General features: G+C 58.7%; 2 protein-coding genes across 2 annotated transcripts; both read right to left on the bottom strand.

Moving 5' to 3' along the window:
* Positions 1-3,738: 3,738 nt before the first annotated feature.
* Positions 3,739-5,424, bottom strand: LOC120243497 (hepcidin antimicrobial peptide). The gene is made up of 3 exons (XM_039249651.1): positions 5,193-5,424; positions 4,043-4,102; positions 3,739-3,958 (listed from the first exon to the last, which is right to left on the bottom strand). The coding sequence occupies exons 1-3, from the start codon at positions 5,277-5,279 to the stop codon at positions 3,854-3,856; spliced, it is 252 nt and encodes an 83-aa protein (XP_039105582.1). The 5' UTR covers positions 5,280-5,424; the 3' UTR covers positions 3,739-3,853.
* A 2,095-nt stretch (positions 5,425-7,519) lies between these two features.
* Positions 7,520-17,007, bottom strand: USF2 (upstream transcription factor 2, c-fos interacting). The gene is made up of 10 exons (XM_039249650.1): positions 16,867-17,007; positions 16,556-16,602; positions 16,329-16,447; positions 15,993-16,193; positions 15,440-15,590; positions 15,230-15,317; positions 14,876-14,934; positions 8,582-8,676; positions 8,263-8,391; positions 7,520-8,164 (listed from the first exon to the last, which is right to left on the bottom strand). The coding sequence occupies exons 1-10, from the start codon at positions 16,926-16,928 to the stop codon at positions 8,075-8,077; spliced, it is 1,041 nt and encodes a 346-aa protein (XP_039105581.1). The 5' UTR covers positions 16,929-17,007; the 3' UTR covers positions 7,520-8,074.
* Between the last annotated feature and the right edge of the window lie 712 nt (positions 17,008-17,719).

Genomic DNA, 17,719 nt, shown 5'->3' with positions numbered 1-17,719 from the left:
CCCCCACTTGCCAGCCCGTCCCCTCCCCCCGGGTGCCAGGGGCCGCCTGCCTCCAGGGCCCAGCTCCTCCCTGCCCCCGAGGGAGGGGGGCACAAAGGGGCCCTTGTCACCACCGCTGGAACTGGGCAGCCTGACGCCTGGGTTCTACTCGCTCCTTCCTGGAGGGGATGGGAGGAAGCAGCCTCACTTGTCCCCCCTCCTCCATCACTGAGCACCCTAGCTCTGGGTCCCTGGGCGGGCCTTCTAATAACTCTAGAAGTCTCAGGCCGAGACACAGAAGGCCTTGTCCTCAGTGTCTAGGGGAGGTCGGTGGCAAGAGCAGGTATAACCTCAGTCCCAAGAGGCCACACAGGGCGTGAGCAGGGGCAGACAGGACCTGCCTGCTCTTGGCTTCAGCATCACCTCCACCCTCTCTTGAATCGCTTCCCAGGGTCACTTTTGGTGCCCACATCCTAGTCTATTTTCCAGGCTCTTCTTGCCATCACAAATGACCGTATGGATTGACTGCCTTCTCTCATGAGACCTTGGCCTCCAGAAGGAGGACTTTGCCTGCTTATCCCCAGTCTGTCCTGTTTGTAGAGTGGCTCCTGGCACAGAGTTGAGCTTTATAACCCCAGAGCAGGTGCATGAATGTGTCGCTCAAATACCCAGTGGCGCTTCTACCTGGAGACCTTTGCACATACTTGTTCCTTCTTCCTGGACAGGTCCCCCTACCTCATCCCGCTCCCCACTCGGCCACTGGCCACAGCCTGTGCGGTCTGTACACTCCCAGCTTGGACGCCACTTCCTCTGGACGCCTGCCCTGCCCGTCTCACCAAGCCAAGCCCCTCCATTCAAACATGGCCCTGTCCTTCCAGAGCCCTCTGCACCCTTGCCCACTGCGCTCTGGGCATGCTCCTTCCACACCAGCACGGGAGCTCCCGGAGAGCAGGGTCTCTGCCTGTCTGTCCAGTTCACTGTCTGTCACCTAGAACAGTGCCTGGGGCAGAGAGGGGCTTATCGAGGGCTCTGTTTACTCTTTGAGCTGGGTGAGGACCCTTTGTGTATAGATTCCAGATTCCACAGCGATCCTCTTTGGTCGTGACCTCTGCAGGGTGCTTGTACGGGGAGAGGCGGGTGGAGGGAGCTGGTAGCGCCATGATTAAGTAGTAATGGTTTGACCAGGAGCTGTCCAGTCACACCGGCACATCTTCTGTCCTCCTTCAGGCCAAAGCAGTTTTGGGGGAATGAGGGGGACAGGGGCTCCTTTCTCCCAAGGGAGAACTTGGCCAGGATGGGGAGGGTGAGGGGCAGGGAAATCCCTCAGACCCAGGCGTGTGGAGTCAGAGAAAGCTGGATGGAGGGGGAGGGGGAGTCCCACCCCCACCTCAAGCTTCATGATGTCAGACTCTGCCCGTGCCTTTCCCAGACAGGGACAAAGGCCCATTGAGAGTGGGGTGGGGCTTGAACGCCTGGGTCCTAGAGAAGAGAGGGGCCTGGTGCCTGGGCTCTGGAGGAGGACACTGAGCTTCTGGGCTACTCATATGTCACAGCCTTCAGCCTCAACACCAACCCCACTGGGGGCATGTATCTGTGCAGTTTGCGGGTCCATCTCCTCTTTAGGTGTGAACCAAAGGCTGTCTCGGGGGTGGGTAGGATGCACAGGCAAGTTCATCCACAGAGAGCACTGGCAACCAGGCTGAAATCTGCAATCCTGGGTCCCCAGGCCGCAGGAGGATGGGGAGCTGGGGAGCCTGAGCCTGTCTAAAGGGGGAGCCACCACTCTGATCCAGCTGTGCCTTCCAAACCCAGCAGGTGTGTCAGGGCTGCTGTGACAGAGTACCACACACCGGGTGGCTCAAAAGACAGAAATTGATTGTCTCCCAGGGCTGGAGCCTGCAGTCTGACGTCAAGATGTTGGCAGGCTCAGTTCTGAGTGCTGGGGGGAAGGATCTGCTCATAGATCTGGCTCTTAGGTGACGGTCTTCATGTTCACATGGTGTTCTTCCTGTATACAGGCCTCTGTGTCCAAATCCCTGCTTTTCATAAGGACACTAGCCCTATTGGATTAGGATCCACCCTACTGACCTCATTTTAACTTGATTATGTCTAAAGAGACCCTGTTTCCAAGTCAGGTCACAATCCTAGGAGTTAGGACTTCAACATTTAAATGTAGGGGGTAGTGGGGGGCACCTGGGTAGCTCAGTCGATTAAGCATCCGACTTTGGCTCAGGTCATGATCTCACAGTTTGTGGATTCAAGCCCCATGTCGGGCTCTGTGCTGATAGCTCAGAGCCTGAACCTGCTTCAGATTCTGTGTCTCCTTCTCTCTCTGCCCCTCCCCTACTTGTGCAAGCCTCTCTGTCTCTCTCTTTCAAAAATAAATAAATATTAAAAAGAAATTAAGTGTGAGGGGTGGACACAGCTCAACTCATAACTCATAAGCAGCTAAACCACCCGATAAACTGAATACTAGAGACACTTCTCCTTTTTCAGATGAGGAGGCGGGGTCTCAGTGGAGAGAAGATGCCTGCGAGATACCGCAGCTAATGGGAGACCAAGCGGCCTGCCTCGTCTTCCTCCCCCCACTCTTCAGCCTCCATTCAGGAAAATAACTCCCAGAGGACGAGCCTTTCATGGCTTCCAAGGCAGAAGGTAGAGAGTAGCTGTATCCAGGACAGATCTGGCTCCCTGGCTGGGTTTACTTTGACTCAGAAAGTGTGGATTACAACAAATAAAATCCCTTTAATCAGTTGCTGATATTTTAAAAAATCAGGAAATTTCACATAAAAATAAGCATAGCTGCCTTCTCTTGAAAAGAAGCTTTAGCCGTCTTTGGCCCGCCTTTGGGCACGACTGCCATCTCCCGGTCCCCCTTTGGATACCCAGGCCTCCCTATGGATACAAAACACTGGGGCCAAACGGCCAAGGCCCCTTGTCACCATGCTAGTGCCGATGTTTTCTTAGGAGCTGAGAAGATAGTAAAATGGATTTCTCTGTTTCTATCAGAAGTGGGGAAATGGGATAAATTGAGAGGGATATGGCCCCAAGAACAATGGAAAGGAACTTATCTCCTCATGGAGGTGATGGGTGTTCTCCCAGTGGGTCAGGTGCGTGTGTCCTTACTGAGATCACAGAGCTTCCCACGTGCTCCTCTGAAACAAACCCACCATTCCTCCCTCATTCACTGTGCCTGTCTGGAAGGTCATTGCTTTTTCTCGAACTCTTTGGTGTCAGGACTCCTTTCTACTCTGCAAAATTTTCCAGGACTCCAAAACAACTCGTGTTTATGTGGGTTGTATCTATACCTGCTCAATGTATTCGAAATTGAGGCCGGGACCCTGTTACAGCAAGAGGACACACGAGTGCATAACCCATTACCATCAGAGCGATGAGGTTGTCCCGTGTCACGGAAGGGAGGTGAAAAAGGCAAATGACGGTTTTGTAGTTTCCACCGTGTGGAGCCTTGTGAGGAGTCCTCAGACCTTGCTCTGGGAACCCTTGTGGGGTATCTGAACTTGTTACCCCCGTTTCAAGAAGAGTTCGAGGAGAGGCAACTGGGCTTAACTTCCAGCCCCTCCTGGGGGGGTGGGGGTGGAACAGGGAACAAACTTCCTTCACCAAGCCTCCTTGCCAAACCCAGCTCACATGAGCCCTGCACACCCCATGGAGCACCGGCCCTTACAAGACAGGGGCCAGAACAAGCCTCTGGCATTGGCCTTGGGTGGGGAGAAAGGGCAACAGACACTCTGGGATGGAAAACAACAGACAGAACCAGTCATTTTATTCCAAGTCCATTTACTGAGAGTCGGGGGGGAGGGAGCAGGAATAAATACGGAGGGGAGGGGAGGTCCGGGGGCAGGCTTGGGAGGCTCTACGTCTTGCAGCACATCCCACACTTTTGGTTTTTACAGCAGTTGCAGCAGAACATGCAGATGGGGAAGTGGGTGTCTCGCTTCCTTAGCCTCTGGAGCATGGGCTGTGGGGAGGAAGGGAGAGTGAGCAGAGCTCGGGCACAGGGAAGGGATGGGGAGGCTCAGAAGGGACTCGCAGGTGCTCTCACCGTCAAGCCAGCCTCAGCTCCCACTGTGTCCTGGGGTTGGAGGTCCGTGAGCTGTCCTGTCTGCGAGAGCAGAATGAGTGGTGAAGATGGTAGGGGACATGGAGCTCTCAGACTTGCCCCCAAAGACAAGCTCCTCCCCAAGTAGTCAGTGTCCTGGGGCTCAGCCGGTAACCTAGGAGTGGCCTTGCTGTCTTTTCTCCCCTTCCCTCCGGCAGTTCTTCCTGCAGACATCCCAGATCTGTCTCCTCTCTCTTCTTGGGGACATGGCTCTCCCTGGCCCCGGGTGCCAGCCCCGCCTGTAACAAGTCTCCCTGCATCTTGCCCCGTCCGTTCTGTTCCTCATGCCTTATCAGTCAGATTAAAAGCGTGGAGCCTGTTCAAGAGTCTCTCCCTCTTCCCCTCGCCCCAGCACCCCGGCACCCCAGCACCCACGCAAGTGCTCTCCAAAAAAAACCAAAAAAAAAAAAAAAAAAAAAAACTAGCCTGCAGAGCTGCCCTCGCACGTGAAGGAAAGTCAGTACTTGCACAGTCCGCCCCTCAGTCTCATCTCCAAGCAGCATCCTCTCCACTCACTACAGCCTCCGATCCTCGGACACCTGACTGCCCCCTGCCTGGGTCTTCGCTTACTGCCCCTTCCTCTTGTCCAGACCACCCAGTCCCAGATCGAATTTCATTTCTCACAAACCACTGTGGCTCGATTTCCAGCCCCTGATCCGTCGGAAGTCCTCCCTTCACCCCCCACCCCTGTGGCTACTACCATCACCATTTTCTGTTATTCAGCATTGACTCAACAGTTATCCTATTTCTGTTTTCATTGTTGACGGACGAATTCCCCGGCTGGGACATGAACTCCATGAGAGCAAAACTCTTTTCTCATCTACCTTGTTTGCTGCGTGATCCCCACTGACTAGGAAAGGACTTAACACGGAGCAGACACTCGGTATCTGTGGAACTAGTTCGGGGCCTCCAGTCCGATCCTTGGGCCGCTTATCTCTGTACTTCAGGCAGCCATCCATCCCCCCACCCCCGTTCCCTGCCCTGAGCTCGGCCCGGTGCCAAGGGGTCTCCAGCTGCCCTCAGCAGTTCCCTCCACCCAGGGCCCGGCTCTCCTGTCCTGGCCACCGTGGTCCCAGGCCCTGTGGGCTCTCACCTCTCGCCGGAGAGCGGAGCCACCGGCCAGGCTGGCCAGGAGGAGGAGCAGGAGGCAGGCGGCCTGGACCTGTGTGCTCAGGGCCATCGTGTTGTCTGGCTGGCTGTCCTGCTGTCGGGTGTAGGACTTGCTGTGGTGTCTGGGGTCCCGGCTCAGCTGCTTTTATGGGCCCTTCTGGGGGAGGCGGGGGTGCTAAGCCCCCTCCCCTTTGTCCCAACTCATTTCCAAGAAGGTGGTGGCGCCGACAAGACGGGAGATAAGCGGGAACAGAGTGACAGGGAACAGTGTTATGTCACCCTTAGCCAGCAGAGGTGTGTCCAGGGGGTGGGGCAGATGGGGCCACAGACCCACGCCTCTAGCCAGCCACCTGGGAGACACTTTCCCTGACACAGCATCACCCTGTTGACCTCGGAAACGTCCCCCTTTTGCCCCCAAAGTTGAACCGTTCGACGAGTAGGAGGAAGGTGACCTCTTATCTCCCTTCTTTCCCAACATCCTCGACCACAGGGAGGCTGGCTGTCACTGTGGTCCCCTCGGGCGTCCAGCAGAATTCCCACACTTCAGGTGGTCCTCCCGCGTGCACGGGCTCCAGTGGGAAATGCTGGGGCGGCCAGACGTGGGACTCTGTGTCGGCTCCAGCCCCCCAGCAGGCATGTGGTTTTTTGAGAATCGGGAAATGCATCTGCAGAATGTCCTGGTGAATTGTGGACCATAAGACAGCAGTGACAGCAATGGCTGCCATCAGATGCCTGCATCCTGTGTGCCAGCCGATGTGACCCACTTTTGTGTCCATTTTGTGTCCAGCCTGTGCCACCTCCTCCCCCCCCGCCCACCACAGCTCCCACTTACCCCACACTGGGCTCTACTCTGTACTTCGGGGCCTTCGCTGCCTTCTTAGCCATCAGCCCCAGGTGCCTGGCTTCCCAGACCTACTCCCTCCTAGGAGCCCCACGCCCACCCCAAGACTGGTTCTCTTCACTCTACAAGGGAGACTGGGGCACTGCCCTAGCTTACCTGATCAGAGGCAAGAGCTAGGCCCGCCTGAGCAGCCGGACTCTGGGGCCTATACTCTCACCATTAGGCCTTCCCGCTTCCCCACAAGCACAGGAGGCCACAGTGGGACGTGCTAGTCCTGGCTCACACCGGCTCCACGGTGCTAAGGGTGCACGTCTCATCCCAAGTCTGCTGCGGGGCATCGCGCTGGCACCTTGAAGCCAGCTATGGTGGCAGGATCTAAACCACAGACCGTGGCTGACACTACAAACCCGAGAGCCGGTCCTCCGGCAGGCCCCTGGAGATGAACCCGGGCAGCCTGACTGGGGCTGCCTCCCTCCTGCTCACTCTAACCATCCTGGTGTGCATAGGCCTTGAGCCGGGCCGCCTCCCCACCTCACTCTAGCACCATTCAGGGTCAACTGCAGAGAGGGCCTTTAGACGATGCTGCCAAGGAATGAACGCCCCTTCCGGGCCTGGGCTGCTGCCAAGGCCCACTCAGAACCACAGAAGTGGGGGGGCGTGCGGTCTGGGATGTGAAGCTGCTCCCTGCCACCTGTCCCCTGCCCCCCCAACCTACTCCACGGGAGGCTCTTCCTGCTGCACACACCCTCACTCAGAGACGGCCTCAGCGCGGGAGAGATGGGCCTCCACAGGGAAGACTGAGTGGGAACACTGGGGATGGGACCCGGCAGAGAGCTCAGCGAGGTGACCAGGCCGGTAGGCCTAGGTCCTGGGAGCTGCATGGGGGCTGGGGGCCAGGGGCCGAAGCAGTCAAGGGTCACGCGTCCACCCACAGGGAGACCCGGCCGCGTACCCCAGCGCTGCCAGCCATCACTGCATCTCCGCTCAGGCCAGGTTTCGTCATCAGCCGGGGCAGGGGTCACAGTACAGGCGCCAGAGCCACAGTGTGAGGCGACAGGCTGACGGGCCAAGCCTGGCTTCCTGGCCATCTGCCCTTCCTGGGGGTGGGGGGCTCAAGGCCAGGCCCCACCATTGGCTGGTGCAGAGGGGAGGGCTTCAACCCTTAAGGGCAGGGTCAGGAGCCAGTTCTATTTTTAGAACGGATGAGAGGAGAGACCCCAGCCTCTTGCTCCAAAAACATGGGATGTGTCCTTGACCCCGGCGCCTCCTGCCTTCACACCACACATGCACACCTGGGGCCTCAAAGAGGATATCCATTCAGTAACTTCTCCACCGTCCAGCCAACAGACTGGGTCCCAGGGGGTACAGGACGGCAGGGGCTGGCACCCGGCACACAGCCATGAACACGACACGGAGCTCTGCAGACCCCAGGCTCCCTCCCCAGACCAAGATGGACAGATACACAAACAGACAAGGCGGGGCCACATGGGGCCAGTTTATTGCAGTTAAATACCTCTCTCTCTCTATTTTTTTTGTCCACTTTTCCATAAAGAAAATTAAAACACACACACACTCAAAGGGGAGCAGGGATCCAGAAACAAGAGGTGGGGTGGGACATGGCCTCCCTGCTTAGGTCCAGGCCCCGGGGATAGCCCCCCCCAAAGTCTCCCCTCCTTCCCAAAAGCACCCTGTCTCAGGACCTCTGGAGACCAAGGAGGCAGCGGGATATGGCAGGGCTCCGTCTTCCTCCCTCTTGCCTCCAGGCAGGTTCCCTAGAAGTGCTGGGGCTCCTGGGGGCCGGGAGGAGGGAGACAGACAGAAGGGGCCGGGAGGAGGAGATCTTTCCCAAGTTGAGGAGAGCGGTGGGCGCTTATCCACAGAAATGCATTATTTCTCCCCGTTTTGTTAAAAATCTACTATAAAAAAACGCAGCTGGGGGAGGGGCATTTGCCCCTCTCTGTGCTAAGGGCTGGGGAAGGGGCGGCGGGGCCGGAGGAGCCCCCCGCGGCCCGGCGGGGTGGGCGTCACTGCCGCGTGCTCTCGCCCACCATCTCCAGGTTGTGCTGCTGCAGCTGGGCGCGAAGCACGGCGTTCTCGTTCTTCAGCTCCTCGATCTGGCACACACGACAGGGTGCGAGGAGCCAGGCGCTGGCTCCCCGCACCCCCCAACCCGGGTCCCCCCAGCCCCGCCCCGCCCCGCCCTGGTCCTCACCTGCTGCCTCAGGAGCTCATTGTCCATCTGCAGCCTCTCAGCCTCCTTGAAGGTCTCCTGCATGCGCTGGTTGGTCTGGCGCAGCTCCCGGATGTAGTCACAGGCTTTTGACAGGATCCCTCCTTTACTCTGGGGGGGTGGGGGCAGGCAAGAGTGCCAGTGAGCGCCGCCCACCACCTCCCCTGGGACAGCGCCTGTGCACTAGGCGGGGGGGGGGGGGGGGACGGGGGGGACGACGACACGTCGGGCAGGCTTTCTCCGAGGGGCTGGGGGCCTGGTCCAAGGGGTGTGCGGAGACAGGGAGCCGGGGGGCACTCACCGCTCCCGTTTTGCTGTTGTCTGCGTTACAATCTGGAATGATTTTTGAAAGTTGGACGATCCAGTTGTTGATCTTGTCCCTCCGCCTCCGCTCCACTGTAAGAGCAATGGCAGCGTCCAGGGAGGTGCTCCCAGACCTGCGGCGCACCCGGGGGCTTACCGCCCTAGGCTCACGTTACCGGGCCTGGGGCCGCGATCCGAACGCAGGCACCTGGCTTCCGTACCCCGCTTCACACTGCTTCCCCAGTGTGAGAGTCTCCCCCGCTAGGGCCACACACACACATACACACACACACACCCTTTTTAGGGCAGAAGTGACAGCTGGGGGCTGGTGGTTCGTTTACTTGCCCAGCAGATTTTTAAAAATCTGAGCCCAAATTTAAATTAAGAAATTTCACGGAATAGTTGGCATCTTCTGAAATGGAGATGTGGCTTGTGTTCCTGGGAGGCAGGAATGGGCCGGAGCCCCTTTACACAGGACCCTAGTGCCCCTAGCTGGTTCTCCACAGTGGGGGCACTGGATTTTCCATACTCCCTAGAGCGCTGGGCTCTGTAATTTTGTTTTCTCTTCATCTTTAAATCCAGTCTGACCCTGTCTCACCCCTGGCTAAAATCCTTCCCCAGAGCCCAGGCAGCAAGTCCCAGGCTGCCCCGGCTGGCATGCGTGGCTCTCAGGGTCCTGCACACAATGTGAACCCCACCTCAAAGGCCAAGGCTGGCAAGCCAATGGAAGGTTTCACTTGAAAACTCTCAGATTTGTGCTTTTTACTCCATAAAACTGGGCAACCTACCCAAGCTGTCAGCTGACTTGAGTGGCAGCCACCCCGTTCAGACGGGGCACCTGCCTGCTCCCTGGTTTCTCATCTTGCTCACGCCATGGCCTTAGGACCGTGGCCTCGGGTCGGCCTGCCCTGAAGCCTGAGACCCTGCTTCAGGGCCTCCTGAAGCAAAGCTGTGCCAGAATCTTCCTTACCTTCCAAGCACAATACTGAGCACTGTGTGGACACACAAGAAAGCCTCAGTCAACCCACAATTGTCACACACCCTCATCCCTCCCGCCAGGACAGATGACAGACAAAAGCAGGCGGTGTTTGCTGAGGAGACTAAGCCTGTAGGTGGGACTTGGAGAGGAAGGCAAAGAAGTATGTTCTCCGGGCTGGGTGGTGCTGATGAGAGTTTAAGGAAAGAGTCTGGGGGAGACTGAAAAAGGGGCGGGGGGCAGAATCTCGCCCCTTACTCCTCACAGCCTCTGAGGCTGGTTCCTCCCCTTGACCCTGCTGTTCTCTCAAAGAACACGCCTGGCCACCAACAGGCAAATCCCACGCCAGCTCTTGGCTTTGCTCATTGCCAACTGGTCTCTCCCCACCTCCAAATGCTCCCTACTCTGGCCTGAGTGAGGACATCCCACTACATGGCCTCTCCCCCTCGCTGGCTCTCCGGTCTTTCCACAAGCGTTCCCCAACACCATGCTGAGCGCGAGCCCAGTACCGCACTCTGCCCAACCCTGGCTCTGGGGGGAGCTCAGGAACCTGGGTCCCAGGGAAAGCCATGAACCTCCGCACAGAGAGGGCCATGTCCTAGTCTGGGAACTCTGTGGCCGAAGACCACAGAAAAGCCTGGAGTCCAGCCCAAGCCTGGCGGCACCACCCACCCTCCCCCAGCAGTGCACTCCGTTCCCGAGGTATTCGTGCAGGAACTCAGCAGCTGGCTCCTCCTCTCCTTCTCTGCCCTCACGCAGCCTGGTGTTCTCCACCCTGGGCACTGTGCTCATGTGGATTCCTCACTTCCAGCCACCAGAGGCAGAGACAGGCAGCCAGGCACAGTTTCCAGTTTGCATTTACTTTAAAACCTCCCGCTTGCCCTACTGTGTGCATGGCACCCTGCAAGGGCAGTCTGCAGTGGACTCTGCCTCTGCCCTGCTGGCGCTCATAACATCCCTGAGATGTGTGTGACGGGGGGGGTGGGGAGGGTGGGGGGGTGGTCCCGACACCATGGATGTGTTGGCATTGAAGACTGTACCAAGGGCCTGGGGAATGCCAGCATGGGGCAATGATCTCCGCCTGGGGGTGGGGTATGGTGGACCTTCAGAAAAAGACTTGGACAGGAAGCATCTGGGCCAGCTTCTGAAGAGAGGGGCATCAGGCAGGCAGGTGTGAAAAATTCAGAAATGGTGACATGGCAATACTTGGCGGGGAGGGCAGATAGGGTGGGCTGGGGTGGTAGGAAAAGGCCAGGTCATAAAGGCCTTGAATGCCCTGTTTATGGGCCCAGGCCCTTGAGTGTTAGGCCCCTTCATCAAGCAGGGAGTGAGATGGTCAGACCTGTGGCTCAGGAAGACCATCTTGGCACATTTAAAATGGTGGAAGACCACTAAGACCAAGGCCACATCCATTCCACAGATGTCACATCCATACAGCGTTGAAAACAAGTCAGAAGCAAAACCTGCCAGGACTGGGGGAAGAAATGGACAAATTCACAGATAGGGTTGGAGATGTTAATGTTCCGCTCTCAGTAACTGATAAAACAAGCAGACAAAAAAGTCAGGATAGAAAACCTGAGCAGTGTCAGCTAACTTGACCCTGCTGACCTTGAGGGAACACCCACACAGCAGCAGATACACACTCTCTTCAAGGGCACATGGGCACTGTCCCAAGATAGACCACGTTCAGGACCATAAACTGTGGCTCAACACATTTCAGAACGCTGAAGTTATATAGTAAGTTTCTAATGAGAACAGAACTAAATTAAAAATCAGCAACTTAGGGGCACCTGGGTGGCTCAGTCTGGCTGAGTGTCAGACTTTGGCTCAGATCATGATCTCATAGTTTGTGGGTTCGAGCCCTGCATTGGGCTCTGTGCTGCCAGCTCAGAGCCTAGAGCCTGCTTCGGATTCTGTGTCTTTCTCTCTCTCTCAAAAGTGAATAAAAGTTAAAATTTTTTTTTAAATATCAGCAACAAAAAAACATATCCAGAAAACCCACAAATGACTGGAAATTAAGAAGAAAAACAGAGAAGCATTTTAAACTGAATAATGAAAACCAATATATCCAAATGGGATGCAGCTGAAGCAGCAGTGGAGTGAAATTTGCAACCAGAAAGGCCTGTGCTACGAAAAAATAAAGGATTAAGTGATCTTAAAAGGCTAGGGAAAAGCCCCCAAGCAAATTAAACCCAAAGTAAGTAGGATGGAATGAATTAACTACATTAAGAGTAGGAACTAATGAAACAGAAAAAGCAAATCCCACTCAGCACTTAAAAATCAGAATTCACACAAAGATCTGGATTCCTGGCTCCTCGGAGAATCCTGGCAACAGGGGACCCAAAGTCTGACATGGCCACAGTGGGCAGGCCCTGCAGGCGCGCTGTCCCGTAGGGCCTGGAGACAGGCTCCTGTGGTACCAAGAAACGGTGGAAAAAGAGGGGGGGAGGAAAAAAGAGAAGCTGATTTGAAGCACACTTAGGCACAGGATCTCAGGGTTCGCAGACGTGAGGGAAGGAGAGGGGCAGAGCGGACAGTGACCCTGGCCTCCGGTTCCAGCCTGGGTAATTATCACAGGGGTGCCAGCTGCCGCTGTGGAAAGAGAAATGCTCCCCGAGAGCCGTGGGGAGGGGAGGCGGCAGGTTCTGTTTCAGACAAGTTGAGTATGAAGGGTCTCTAGGACATCCAGAAATGAAGATTCTGAATGGGCAGCTCAAACTATGGGTCTGGAGATCAAGAGAGAAGGATGGAATAGAGACAGCCTGGCACACAGCCAGGGTCGGGAATGGGGCGGGGGAGCCCCGGGAGGACATGAGGAGCGGTTCTCACCTTGTCCGAGTCACGATCAACGCCTACAACCAGGGATAGGGCTTTGGGGATACTGACCATCCCTGGGCCTGATGTTTCAGCTCTCCTGAGACCAACAAAAGAAGGGCCAGACCCCAAGGGAAACCATCGGTCAAAGCAGTTTCCCAACCCTGCCCAACGGGAAGAATCACCTGGCTAACCCGTTGAAATACAGACTCCTGGGCCTCCCTCTGGCCCACGCGTTCACAATCTTGAGAGAACAGCCCTGGAGATCGCGACCGTTAACAAGCTTCCCGGGGCTGTTGGGACGCTCCGCTCTGAGGAGCAGGCTGGGAAGGAAAAGCAAAGAGTGCAGGGAAATCAGAGCGGGTAGAGCAGAAGGGAACATTCCCGGAAGAAGGGGAACAGGCAGGGTCAGATGCCTGCAGCACAGACAGGAAAGGAAGCCAGCGGATTTGGCAATGAGGTCACCATGAGTGACCTTAGATGGACGTCTTTTGGTAAAGAAATGAGCCAGACTGCCAAGGGTACACAGAGGATGGGCAGACGGTGGGTCAAATATTGTGCAGGTTAGGAGACAGAGGGCAGGATACAGCTGGAGGACAAGGTCATGACAGAAACGGTTTTTTGTAGGACGAGAAAGATCCAAGACTTTGCAGGCAGACTAATCTAGCGAGAGGCAGAGAGTGACGAGTGGGGTGGAGGGTGGCTGGATGGTACCCGAGTCACCGCTGCAGCCTTACCAGGGGGCACACTGCGCTGCTGGGGCGCTCGTGTGTCCGTACTGGCCGACCTCAACACGAGTGTCTGGGGGAGCCGTGCAAGCCGCGTTCTCCACGGCACTGAACAGGCGCAGACACCGAGAAGCAGCCTGACGCCGCGCAGCCAGGAAGCAGCAGGGCCGGGGTACTGCCTGGGTAGACTGCCTCCGACACGCCGCACCCCAAACCAGGCTCAGACTCGCCCCTTCCCTTCAAACCAACCTGATGCCACTGGGAACTCCCGATTCCCAGCCTTGGAATCTTCTCCCCGACGCGCTCCCCTACTTCACGCCCTGTCCCACCCCAAGCCTACATCTCCTATGCTCCTGGCCCCCGGGGTCCCATCACCCGTGCCGTCCAGCGTCCATACACAAACCGCTCTGCTGGCTGGAGTAAGAACCCGGGAGCAGCGGTGCTGGGAGGGCCTCTTACAAGGCCCCACGTGTGGCCCCGGCCCCGGACAGCCCTCCCGAAACTCCAACTTCCTCTTTCCTTCTTGGACTCCTGCTCTTCCTCAAACCCACCGAGTCTATTCTGGCTCTGGCCCCGGCATTGGTACAGGCTGGCCTGTTCAGGCCTTTGCTCAAACGTCACCTCTGAGAGGCCTACGGAGCTCGCTGCCTCCGCTACCCTCCAGCCTCCCGTGCAGCTTCGTGCTCCTTCCTGTGGCCTACGCTACCTCGCAGCACACTGCAGCTCTGCGTAACTTCTGCCTCTCCCGCCAGAACCCACACCCGGAGAGCCAGGGCCTCGTCTGTCCTGTCATCCGCTGAACCAGAGAGCCTAAAACACAGGCATACACGTGCCAAGCTCAAGGAGCTGCTCTGATTGCAGGTGCAAAGGCCCAAACCCAGCTGAACACCGTATGGACTCTCAGGGCCTCGCCTGACATTCGAGGCCTTCCTTAGTCCTCCCTGGTCCCCCACCCCGCCCCCCAAGCACTTGGCAAGGGTCCTTGGCTATGACCAAACCAGCACTCGCCGACACAACCGCATCCCACCCCGCCTGCCCCCCAGCCTGTGCCCGCCCCCTCTGCCTGGCAGGCACTCCCAAAGGCCACCTCTCTGGGGAAGAAACCAGCTTGAACTCCTTTCTGCCTCCCTGACGCTGCAGACCGGGCTCCAGACCCAGCGTGGGGGGCGTGCTCACTGCCCAGCAGAATCCACCTTCAGGAAATGTTTGCTAAGACGACTGTCCACACATAAATGCTACCCTACTTGCATGCAGCCATGTCCGCAACAGCGCTACACACTGGGGGCAGGGCTTGGGGTGGGGAACTAGGGGACAGCATCCAGGGCCAAAACGACTGTAGGGTGGGCTTTGGTGTTTACCAAAGGCATGACACTCCGGCCTCGGCCAGCCAGAGGCACATCTTCTAGAAGTCAGGTAGGCAGGGGAGTGAGGGAATGAGGGACTCGAGCTCAATGACAGCTGCCAACGGAAAGATACTTCTAGAGGCAACAAATCAACGCGATTTTTAAAGAGGCAGGAAATCCGTATGTGAATGTGAAATATGCCATTTCAGATGTTGACCGTTAACTCAAGATCACTAGTCAAGATGACAAAACACGCTTCAATTCACGCCTCCTGCCTATCTGATCCTGACAATGAACTTCTACCTGTTTTTCTACTCTCCCAGCAATCAACAAACACCTCTTGCGCACTTTTGGCATGTCGCTGATCTGTGTGACACAAGCACCAGGCCTGGCTGTGCCAGTGAGGCCCAGAAACACCACCCTGACCTTACCTTCGTTGTGCTGGGCCCTCCTTCTTTCATCCCGTGGTGTTCTGGTTCCGTCAATTTTCCTAAAAAAGGAAAAAGATGGGCACATATTCTCTCAGGTACTGTATGTCTAAACACCTACTAAGGAATCAGCCTTGAGAATTAGCTGTGCAAAATGAACTCTTATGCAGAGAAAGAAAAATGACCATTTCCTTACTTATACTCGAGAAGGAGAAACAGACCCAGAAAACACACTGACTGCTTGCTGTGTGCTCAACTGCCTGGCTCCCATTCCAGAAAACCTTCCCTTCCGCTGGTCCCCTCACACCATGTCCTCCCAGGGTCCCCCGTTCCTGGGAACAGGCCTCCCGCACATACGGGGAGTAGGGGTGTGTCCGAGGTGCAATCGTCCTCTGTGTTCCTGTCTGAAGCACGTCCTGGGGCGTCATCATGACGTAGAACTGGCCTGCAGCGAAAGCAGGGGTTAGTGCAAACACTGGAGGGCAGTCAGAACCGGTGAGGGGGCTTCCCTCCCTGCTAGGCCTGCTGCCTCCCCTGCCTTCCGCCCTGGCCCCTTCCTCCCTTTACCTCCGGCCTGCAAGCTCTGGTCTGTGGTCTGTACGGACACAGCTGTGGTGTCTCCCACACTGGATGCTGGGAAATAGGCAAAGCGGGCCTCCCCACTGACAGCCTCGGCTGCAGGGCTGCCGCCATTGCTGAAGGGATTTTGGATTACGGCCTGGGGAGTAGGAGGACACAGAGGCCACCCTTAGCCATCTCTGTTCCCCCACCCGCTCCCGTGTTGCCGGGTCTGACATTCACTGCATCCTCTGAGAACAGGAAACCCCCTCTCTGCTGCCACTCTGCCCTGTGTCCTAGCCCCAGAACTCAGCAGGTACTCAGTGATCACCTGATGGGTCGATCCATTTTCACCTCTAGGAGGCGTTCCTGTTACCCTCATCCCCATTTTACAGAAAGAAAAAAGGACGTTTCAAAGCTCCTGACCCAAGTTTCACCTTGCAGAACAGGGATTTGACCCACACAGCCTGACAATCTAAAGGCAGCATCTGTGCTCCACCCCCTGGGGATCCCCAAGAGTCAGTGTCCCCTCTCCATCCCCCCAGGGATTGTGGGCACCTACCAGTGGGAAGGGCGCTGCGGGACCCGGGGGCACAGATGCAGCAGTGGGGCCAGGACGCTGGGCTGCCCCATCCACACCCACCTGGGTCACAGCCTGCTGCCCCCCCGCGAAGGCAGCCGTAGACACAACACTGACGGCGCCGGCCGTGTCGCCCTGGCCATCCAGCTGACCATCAGTCACCTGGACTACGCGGTACGTCACCTGCAGGGGGCAGCAGAGCAGCGAGATCGGTTCTGGGGTCCCGGCAGGGGCCAGGACCGAGCCCCTCCCAGCCCGTCTGCTCGACCCTCTGCTCAGCACTCCACTTGCCCGCGGGCTCCCGGCTCGGAGCCTCACCTGTCCTCCATTATTCTCTGTGCGGAACTGGTACTGGATGTTGTGGTCGCCAAACGCCGCCTGCTGGACGCTGGCGATGGCCACCGCCGTCTGCTCCTCCGCCCCAGGGCCGTCCCCGCCTGCGGTTGGGGGGGGGGGGGGGTTGGTCAGCGGTCACGCGGCCTAGGCGCCCCCAGTCCCCTCCACGGGCGCAGGCCGCAGACCCGGTGGACCCCTCGAGTACTCACCTTCCTGCAGCTCGACGCCCTCGTCTGCCTCGGGTCCCTTGTCGTGACTGCGGGGCGGACGGGAAGGAGAGGGGGTCAGGGCCGCCCCCGCCCCTTCGCCCAGGTGCACGGCCCCCGTCCCGCCCAGCCGGGTCTGGAGCTGGGATGCCGCTAGGACCCGGGGCCGAGGGTATTCGCGCGGGGCCCCCCTCCCTCGCGGCCTCCATTTTGAGCTCGGCCCGGCGGCCGCTCGGGATCATGGCGGCCCGGCCGCCAGGCCGTAAGGCCGGGACCGGGGCGAGCGGGGGCACGGACCGGTCCGGCATTCTTACCTGGCGGCGGCAGCAGCGGTGGCCGAGGCAGCGGGATCCAGACCCGGGTCCAGCATGTCCATGGGGGGGGTGGGGGCGGGGGGGGCGCGGGGCCCGGGGGGGGGGAGGGGAGGGGAGGGAGGGGAGGGGGCGGGCGGCCGGGGGGGCCCCGAGCCCGGCGCTCACGCCGCGCGGCAGGAGGGGACGGAGGAGACACGGGAGCCGCTCGCGCTGATCACGGGGACAAACAGTGGGGTCATGTGAGGAGGAGATGCCGCCGCCGCCGCCGCCGCCGCTGCTCCTGCAGCCGCCGCCGCCGCCTCCGCCCGCCCGCCCTCCGGCTCCCGGCGGCTCCCGGCTCCGGGACGCAGCGCTGCCGCCCCCCGCCCGCTGCACGCGGCCCTCGGGCCTCCTTCCCTGAGCAGCCGCCGCCGCCGCGACTTTTTTTTTAACCCGGCCCGCCCTGGATGGCTGCCGCCTCTCCCCTGGATCGCCGGCTCGCGCGTCCGCCGCACGGCCTGGCCCAGTCCGGCGGCGGATCGCTGCTGCAGCAGCCGCTGCTTTCTATTTTTCCCCCCTTTTTTTCCTCCTTTACTTGAGCTGCGCGCGCGCGGCGGCGGCGGCAGCGGCGGCGGCGGCGCGAGCCCGGGGCCGACGCGCGCGGGGGGAGGGCAGCCCCCGGGGAGCGCGCGCGCTGTGTGTCTCGGATGGCGGGCGGGCGCGCGCGGGCCCGGGTCTCGGCGGGGCGCGAGGTCGCCGTCGCCGCCTCCGCGGCCACCTGGCACCCGCCGACGGGCTGCCCGGTGGAACGCGGGCCCAGATGGAACGCCAGGGGACCCGGAAGAGGGGCTCTGATCGCCGGGGACGAGGCAGG

Source organism: Hyaena hyaena, unplaced genomic scaffold (assembly GCF_003009895.1).
Source record: "Hyaena hyaena isolate Hyena2069 unplaced genomic scaffold, ASM300989v1 scaffold_345, whole genome shotgun sequence".
NCBI lineage: Eukaryota > Metazoa > Chordata > Mammalia > Carnivora > Hyaenidae > Hyaena > Hyaena hyaena.
Note: the sequence above shows the minus strand (reverse complement) of the source record. Positions and strands in the feature narration are given on the sequence as shown.

What these genes read in the sequence shown, in the direction of transcription:
- LOC120243497 (XM_039249651.1), bottom strand. Translation starts at nt 5,279, where the DNA reads ATGGCCCTGAGCACACAGGTCCAGGCCGCCTGCCTCCTGCTCCTCCTC. An exon ending in GCTCCGCTCTCCGGCGAGAG is followed by an intron (nt 4,103 to 5,192) that starts GTGAGAGCCCAC and finishes CTGCTCTCGCAG; the next exon opens with ACAGGACAGCTCACGGACCT. An exon ending in GAGCTGAGGCTGGCTTGACG is followed by an intron (nt 3,959 to 4,042) that starts GTGAGAGCACCT and finishes TCCTCCCCACAG; the next exon opens with CCCATGCTCCAGAGGCTAAG.
- USF2 (XM_039249650.1), bottom strand. Translation starts at nt 16,928, where the DNA reads ATGGACATGCTGGACCCGGGTCTGGATCCCGCTGCCTCGGCCACCGCT. An exon ending in GGGCGTCGAGCTGCAGGAAG is followed by an intron (nt 16,448 to 16,555) that starts GTGAGTACTCGA and finishes CCCCAACCGCAG; the next exon opens with GCGGGGACGGCCCTGGGGCG. An exon ending in CGGACACACCCCTACTCCCC is followed by an intron (nt 14,935 to 15,229) that starts GTATGTGCGGGA and finishes TTCCTTTTTTAG; the next exon opens with GAAAATTGACGGAACCAGAA.